General features: G+C 43.1%; 1 protein-coding gene across 2 annotated transcripts; it reads left to right on the top strand.

Annotated features, from left to right (window-relative positions):
• The first annotated feature begins 570 nt into the window (after positions 1-570).
• Positions 571-7,351, top strand: LOC311142303 (17S U2 SnRNP complex component HTATSF1-like). 2 transcript variants are annotated; one of them, XM_084177930.1, is made up of 11 exons: positions 574-612; positions 2,046-2,210; positions 3,017-3,221; positions 3,320-3,367; positions 4,731-4,885; positions 5,089-5,252; positions 5,376-5,472; positions 5,793-5,882; positions 6,103-6,240; positions 6,491-6,742; positions 6,785-6,927. In XM_084177930.1, the coding sequence occupies exons 2-11, from the start codon at positions 2,046-2,048 to the stop codon at positions 6,842-6,844; spliced, it is 1,374 nt and encodes a 457-aa protein (XP_084034056.1). In that variant the 5' UTR covers positions 574-612; the 3' UTR covers positions 6,845-6,927. The 2 variants fall into 2 exon arrangements, with proteins under 2 accessions (XP_084034055.1, XP_084034056.1); XM_084177929.1 differs by having other exon boundaries at positions 571-612; positions 6,491-7,351.
• Positions 7,352-8,529: the final 1,178 nt, after the last annotated feature.

Below are 8,529 nucleotides of genomic sequence, written 5' to 3'. Positions count from 1 at the left end.
GATCAATTTCAAGATTTCCACCAAGGACTTTGCCTCTCAGATTATCACTCTCTGTTGCTTGGGCGAAGAACGTTTAAGGCTCACTCGGATGTGACGATGTAAAACGTAATTCAAGGGCTGATGGTTTAGGGCCGATGGCTGTCTACTTCACGTTAAGACCTCAACCAGTAATTGTTTTGTCCTTTATTTTTTACAGACTATTGCAATTACCATTACCACCATCTTTGCCCATACTATAATGGGGGATCCTGTTTTCTGCAAACAATGCCTGCCTGCAGTACCACGGTCTGCCTCGAACTTCGTGGCTTTATTGAGAGACAGTCGTTCTCCCCTGGTGACGACACATGTTGAGGTCTTGGCTAGAAGGGATCCAGCTTTTGTAATATTTACGTCAGATTTCACTTTTCGTAGCAGGTTAGGATAATTAGGTTAAGGGTTTGAAAATGGTTAGGGTTAGCTCAAATGCAAAAAAAATTAAAACACTTTTGACGTTTTGAGTTGACAAAAGCTCAATGCCTTCTAGCCATGACTCTATGGGTTTATGACTACCAGAAGTTGTTCTTTGACACCGGAAGTGTATCTTCAGTCATCGTTGGCGGCGGACCGTCAAAGGTAGCTGAGCTGGCTAATGTTTTAACGTTGAATTAACTAACTAATCAATATACAAATATACAATTAATTGATCTTCAAATATAAGCATTGCTGCCCCTTGGCTCGTTATGTAAAGTTATGTTCTAGTCTAATTCCTGGCTAAACACATCAAGCAGAACTTGTTAACGTTAGCTAGCTAACTAGGCACACTTGCTTGATTGTCAGCTAACGTTAGTAGCTAAAATTAAAATAAATAATCAAAGCTAACTAGCTAGATCTGGTCAATTAACTAGATATGAGTAACGTTAGTACCTATAAAGATGTGTATAATATACTTTTCATTGTCTGATTTCAGTTTTAGTCACGCAGCTGCCATGGGCTACTAGCTAACGTAGCTCACTAACTATACTGAAAAATATAAACGCAACATTATAAAGTGTTGGTTTCATGAGCTGAAATAAAATATCCCAGAAATGTTCTATACGCACAAAAAACGTATTTCTCTCAAATGTGTTTACCCTGTTAGTGAGCATTTCTCCTTTGCCAAGATAATCCATCCACCAGACAGGTGTGGCATATCAATAAACTGATTACCCAGCATGAGCATTACACAGGTGCACCTTGTGCTGGGGACAATAAAAGGCCACTCTAAAATGTGCAGTTTTGTCACACAGCACAATGCCACAGATGTCTCAAGTTTTGAGGGAGCGCGCAATTGGCATGCTGACTGCAGGAATGTCCACCAGAGTTGTTCCCTGAGAATTGAATGTTCATTTCTCTACCATAAGCCGCCTCCAACGTCATTTTAGGGAATTTGGCAGTACGCCCAACCGGCCTCACAACCGTAGACCATGTGTAACCACGCCAGCTCAGGACCTCCACTTCCAGCTTCTTCACCTGTGGGATCATCTAAGACCAGCCACCCGGACAGCTGATGAAACTGAGGAGTATTTCTGTCTGTAATAAAGCCCTTTTGTGGGGAAAACCTCATTGTGATTGGCTGGGCCTAGCTCCCCAGTGGGTAGGCCTGGCTCCCAAGTTGGTGGGCGTATGCCCTCCCAGGCCCACCCGTGGCTGCACCCCTGCCCAGTCATGTGAAATCCATAGATTAGGGCCTAAAACATTTATTTAAATTGACTGATTTCCTTATATGAACTGTAACTCAGTAAAATCGTTGAAATTGATGTATGTTGCCTTTATATTTTTGTTCAGTATAGATTTCTAGCTAGTTCACTAACGTTAGCTAACCACCTAGCTGTCCACAGCTAGCTAGCTACAAATCTTGACTTGACAGTTCACAAGTCTTACGTTTGTTTTAAATTATTAGCTGGCTGGCTAGCTAACATGGTTGGCCCACTATTCTAGCTAGTAGTTGCCCATTCAACAACACGTCCTCAACACAAGAAAGATCTTCAATGTTCCTGTCACAACCTGTGTTTTCTTGTGTTGTTTAGATGAGTGGTGATACTGATGGAAATAAGGAGTTCCATGAGCAGCTCCGGTTGCAGCAGCTGTATGGCCAGAGACAGGGGGGCGGAGCTGACCCTAACACCTTCGTGGACCCAGAGGATGGGACAGTGTATGACTGGGACCATGACAAGAAAGCATGGTTTCCTAAAGTGTGTTACCGTCACGTCTTCTGCTTAGCTAAAACCTTACATTTCTGTCTGCAACAACTTGATGTTGTAATACAGGGATGGGCAACTGGCGGGACGGATGCGGCCCCCCTTTTGTAGGCTTGTGGACCAATTTCCCCCCTCCCCCCAAAAAAGTATATATATTTTATTTTTTGGGAACTCAGTCAGGTTCTCAACTGACTGTTGAGAGTTACAATAGTAGAAAACACAAGGTGCAATTTCGAAATTTGCTTGTGCATCAGCAGTCACTCAATTAGCCCATGTCAGCAAACTTTTTTAGATTGGTAGATTAGTCTAGCGGCCAGCTATCTAAAATTGTAGGAAGCTTGTCGAATAACCAGCCGTGGTGGGGCCCATTGATCATCAGTTATCATATAACTGATGATCAAACATTTTCCTCCATCCTATGACAAAATGTGTATAATTGCAGGAAATTAGCTATAAAACTGCACATTTTTCTCTCCGCCCCATGGCAAAATGTGTAGAATTGCAGCAAACTTGCTTTAAAACTGCAACATTTTCTCTACGCCCCATGGCAAAATGTGTAGAATTGCGGGAAACTATTGGGGATGTGGGTACGCGGACCCATGAGCCACTGCGGCCCTTCATGATGATTTCAGATTTTTTGTGGCCCCCACCCCCATCAAAGTTGCCCATCAATTTTCTAATGTTATGTTTCTAGAACTTTTAGAATTGCCATGCCCCCATGTCAGTTTTCATGACTCACCTTTTTTTGTGAGAATATGTTTAAAAATAGTGGTTGGGGTAATTCTGGTCTTCTCGTCCAGATAACAGAGGACTTCCTTGCTGCATATCAAGCTAACTACGGCTTCACAAAGGATGGGGAGCATGATCCAAATGCTGCATGTACACCTAACACAGACACACCAGCCAAGCCAGAGGAGGGGAAGAAAGCAGAGAAGCGCACTGACACGGAACAGCCGAAAGAGGGCAAAAAGGAGAAAGGGGAGAAAAGGAAGGCAGATGCAGCAGGTACAGGATGTTTTACATACATGTTTTAGCATGAAATCAACATGTGACTTGGTGTATCCTCAAAGGGAATACTCAAACAAACATCATTGTCTTTGCAGCCTGGTTTGATGTGGAAACAGACAAGAATACCAATGTGTACGTGTCAGGTAAGTCTCCCTTCTCTGGATATGGCTACCAGACCTAGGTTCAAATACGATTTACTGTATTTTAAATACAGTACTTTCAAATAAGTTTTAAATACTTTCAAATACATTTCGAAACAATTATTTAGACAAAGTTCCTTTGAAAATACAAGTAGTTGAATACTGGAATTTATTTGCAGGGCTCCAGACTAACATTTTCTCCTGGTGGCACTGGCCTATGATTAGGTTGCACCAATGTTTTTTGCAGCGTCACTCAATAGAAAACATGTGTAATCATCATATAAAGTTATTCACAGTGCTTTATTAAAATGTGTAATAGACTAATGAGATGGTATTTAAAAAATAAGTTGTTTTATTTAACATGTTGTGATTAAAAATATTTTGATGTGCAACCTAATCCAGCGAATGTCATGAATTTTGGGTTGACAATAGGCTTTTGTTGTTATATTTTACTGTTAAAATAGGGCTCCAGAATGTTCCGATTTATTTTTGTTAAATATAAATCTATTTGCCTGCATCTATGTGCACTAATATCAAAGGCTAATTCACGACCTGAGTAAATGGAAACTCAAAACACATTAGCTAGATTGCTAGCACTAAATATAATATAATACCCACTGCTAGTAGCCATGCATTAATCTAACAATAAATATCATGTCCCAAAAAATGTTATAGCCTATGCTACTACCCAATGAGGCCTATGCAATCGGAATGGCCATTGCCCATTTTGTGCGCTCCGTATCTCAAAGCCATATCAAATATGTTGGTTGTAAAATAGTTGCTATTGAGCTCAAAATTGAGAGTTGAAAAAACATTTTATACCTACAGAAGTCTGAGAACCTCCTCTCTTCAACCGTGACAACAGGATAGCTGTGTTTTCCACGCAGTTGGATTTTTAAATGTTTTTACAAAAATGCTCTCGGAGCATTTTCCCCCCGGGAAAGGAGAGAGTGTCTCGCTCGACACAGTATCAGGCCCCAGCGAAACAGGTACAGCGGTAGGAAGACACTTTCATTACAAATCATGGTTTTAGCCTCCCAAAAAATAGGACGTCTTTAGTGAGGTGGTGCGATTGAAATGGTCGCAGTCTTGGTCCCTGATTTGGAAATACGTTTTGAAAGTATTGGCATGTATTTACAACTACTTCAAATGTAAGTAGTTGTTTTCGGCTGTGCTTTGGCCAGTGTATTTGAAAATACTCAAATACACAGAAAATAAGCGATGCAAATATTTAAATACATGTGTATTTTGAACCCAGGTCTGATGGCTACCAGCACAGTTGAATTGCACTGTTTAGGCATAAAGGCATTGTTCAGGCAAGTTCCTACTGTCCTTTCAGTCAGGGAAGTTCTTTCCTATTCCTCAGGTCTTCCACCGGACATCACCACGGAGGAGTTTGTTGAGCTCATGTCTAAGTGTGGCATTGTTATGAGGGACCCCATCTCTGAGGAGTACAAAGTCAAACTCTACAAGGACGGCCAGGGCAACCAGAAAGGGGACGGACTCTGCTGTTACTTAAAGGTGAGTGCTCTGGGCTTAGCGGTGTAACGGTTAATTGTGTGTGTTTTGATCTTATGAGCAGTGTAATCGAGATGATTCGTGTTCTCACGGTGTTAGTGGGAAATGTCTGCGTGGATCTCTTTGTTGCTATGTGTCTATTTCCATGAGAGGATGTGTGTATGTTGTGTGGGGTGTAAAGCTTCTCCTCTCCCCCTCCCCTGCAGAAGGAGTCTGTAGCCCTGGCTGAGCGACTGATTGACGAGTCAGAGATCAGGGGTTATCAGCTCCATGTAGAGGCTGCCAGGTTCGAGCTCAAGGGTCAGTACGACGCCAGTAAGAAGAAGAAGAAGAGCAAGGATTACCGCAAGAGGATGAAGGCCCAGCAGAAGTATGTCCCCTCCTGCTGAATTCTGGAACTGGAATTGGAAAATGTCAATGCAGTTGGCCCAGTAGGTGTCCCTTTTTTTTGGCTTTTGTGTGGCTCATCTCTCACCGTTGGTCTGACTGACAGGCAGCTGGACTGGAGGCCAGAGAAGAAAGGGGAGGCGCGCAAAAGGCATGAACGTGTGCTCATTATCCAGAACATGTTCCACCCTAGTGACTTTGAGGTGAGCAAATACCCCTCTCTCTCTCTCTCTCTCTCGCTCGCTCACTCACTCACATCAACACACATGACCACAAAGAGCTGGTGGGAATAGATATAGATGACTGGTGTGAGGACAGCAAATACCCCCCAGAGCAAATGACTCATTTCAACTGATTTAGACCCCTTTCTATCGACAGCACTGTGGTATTTTAGGGAGTCAGGCTTACGTCTTTCTCCATCAGAGATCAGGAATGGTTGTGTTCTAGTTTAACATCCCAACACTTCACCCCCACTCCTTTTCTGCACTATAGTAAAGCTATGTCCTGTATCTCTGTCCCACAGGAAGACCCCCTGGTGTTAAATGAGTACCGGGACGACCTGCGGACAGAATGTGAGAAATTTGGTCAGGTGAAGAAGGTCATCATTTTTGATGTAAGTGCCTGCTGATGGGAATCAGCTCACTTAATTTCTGTCACTTTGGTATAATTAAGCAATAAGGCCTGAGGGGGTGTGGTATATGGCCAATGGATGGAAACACCTCTGGTGGGGAAATTTGCATATTTCTTAATGCACATTTTCGATTTTTCCCATTAAAATCTTTCTGTAATTGGAGGGAAACCTAACTAGTGACATGGTCCTATGTCTTCCATAGAGACATCCTGATGGAGTGGCCTCGGTGGCCTTCAAAGAGCCAGAGGATGCAGACGTGTGTCAGATAGCATTGGACGGCCGCTGGTTTGGGGGCAAGAAGTTATCAGCACAGCTGTGGGATGGATCCACTGACTACCAGGTAAGAACCATGCTGTTGCCACATTAGAAGCAGCTATGGCCCACATGTCAGCACAGATGGGGCTTATGAAGAGGCATCGACAGGAGCCGGATCAGTGGAGTCAAATAGTACAGTTGTTAGGTCACTATCACGTTAAAAGATAACAGAGAGGCTTAATACCTCGTGAATTGTTTCCGGAACATAGCAACCACCTCCATAGTGAATATAACTGTGTTGACGTGTGTCTGTCTGTCTGCCTGTCTGTCTATAGGTGGAGGAAACCACGAGGGAGCGAGAGGAGAGACTGAAAGGCTGGGCAGCTTACCTAGAGGGTGGGAGCAAGGGACCTGCTCCGCCGGGGGCACCGCCAGGAAGTACAGAGGGACCAGACAAACCAACCACAACCACAGAGGAGTCATCCAGCAAGGCAGAGGGATCTGTGACAGAGCCCTCCAACTCTCAGAGCCAGGAAGCAGGGGCAAAGGCAGCAGTAGACCCTGGGGTGGAACCAGAGACCCCTGAGGTGGAACCAGAGACCCCTGAGGTGGAACCAGAGACCCCTGAGGACGCAGAAGTAAGTTCCACTGACAGCAGCCTGGCAGGAAGTGATGAAGAAGACACGTAGACAGACACACAGACATCACTGTACATCTCCTTGTGTTCAGCATATAAAAGGACATCTGCTAAACTGCCCTACACCTCAGTGTTTGATTGGTGGAGAGTGACACACTGAGGAATAGGGCTATTGGGATGGAAATACTCTGTTGCATACTTAGCGATGAATAAAAAAAAAAGTAATTTGTATATTTTCAATTCTTTCCCGCCACAATGACCTGTTTTATTGATTGACATCAATCATTTGCAACATCACTTTAATGTCTTTTATACTAGGAATTTGTGTAATGAACTAAATGATCTTGGTCTTGATTTGATTCATCTGGAATGGATATGCAGTTAGGGACCAAGCTTTGGAGAGGTCTTAAACTGAAAGGGTTTACATCCATGTTTCTCATTGTCTCTCTTAAATATAGCACTGGACTCGATTTCAACCTTAAAGCTGAAACTCAACCCTGTCTTGTCATGATTTGTTTTGAGATGGAAAATAAACTCAATGTTACCAATGGCAACCATGCATGGTATTGTATGTAATCTTTCACCCATATTATTGATTTCTGTGTCGTTATTGCCATGAGGCAGTAGACCTGTTTGGTGTGTGTGAACGTCTCATGAAAAAAAGTGACATAATACAATAGAGTTGTGGAATGTTAGAAAGGGGAGCACTGGGGAAGTAGTGGAAAGTGTTTCTGGCAGTGTGGGAGGGAGAGCTAGATATCAGCCTACTCTCCAAGTAGCAGGCTGGCTGTACTGAAGGCAGATTCACTTGCGTCAAGGTCACCCACACATCCAGCTTCCAGACGAGCTCACGTGCAGCCTCTTAATAATGTGCCCTAATGCGCTGTTATGCCAACAGCCATTGTCTTTCACACACAAAATGCTGCTGGCCCCATCCTCTAAGTGTAACAGATAGTCCACCTCCAAGTAATGTTTTTTAAAATCTTAGATGAATAGCCTGACAAGCCAGACGTTCACGTCACAATGCCCCTCTGTGTGTAGATGGGAAGCATGTTGGGTGAGCCTGCACGTGAGATCTGTGGTTGTATCCCCACCCTCAAGTCTAAGAATGGCAACCAATTAGCGTGGAGGAGAGGAACGCCTCAATACTTTTGATTAGATGTAGTGTGTCCAAATGGTTAATAAAGAAGAGAAGAGAGGGGAACAAAGTGTATAACGTGACTTCCTTTTCCTCCCACACACTGCCCTCAGACCCACACGGGAGGGTGACAATTCTGACGCCTGGAGGTGCCTAATTGTCAGTTATTTCGTCGTGCTCTGTCCACGTAAAATGGAAGCGGAGAATTCATGACTATTTTAAGTCAGATGGGAACTACAGTGCGTTCGGAAAGTATTCAGACCCCTTTACTTTTTCCACATTTTGTTACATTACAGCCTTATTTTTAAATGGATTAAATGTAAAAAAAAAAAAAAAAAAACGAATCAATCTACACACAATAACCCATAATGACAAAGCCAAAACAGGTTTTTAGATTTTTTTGCAAATGTATAAAAACTTAAACAGATTTACGTAAGTATTCAGACCCTCTGCTATGAGACTCGAAATTGAGCTCAGGTGCATCCTGTTTCCATTGATTATCCTTGAGCTGTTTCTACAACTTGATTGGATTGATTTGGAAAGGCACACACCTGTCTATATAAGGTTCCACAGTTGACAGTGCATGTCAGCAAAAACCA

The sequence above is a fragment of the Coregonus lavaretus genome (assembly GCF_964263955.1).
Source record: "Coregonus lavaretus genome assembly, chromosome: 15".
Lineage (NCBI taxonomy): Eukaryota > Metazoa > Chordata > Actinopteri > Salmoniformes > Salmonidae > Coregonus > Coregonus lavaretus.
This window is presented reverse-complemented; position numbering and strand designations above follow the sequence as displayed.

Excerpts from the sequence above, each read along its gene's own strand:
- LOC311142303 (XM_084177929.1), top strand. The coding sequence starts at position 2,046 with ATGAGTGGTGATACTGATGGAAATAAGGAGTTCCATGAGCAGCTCCGG. Across the intron at positions 2,211-3,016 it reads AGAAAGCATGGTTTCCTAAA|ATAACAGAGGACTTCCTTGC; the intron begins GTGTGTTACCGT and ends CTTCTCGTCCAG. Across the intron at positions 5,883-6,102 it reads AGAAGGTCATCATTTTTGAT|AGACATCCTGATGGAGTGGC; the intron begins GTAAGTGCCTGC and ends TGTCTTCCATAG.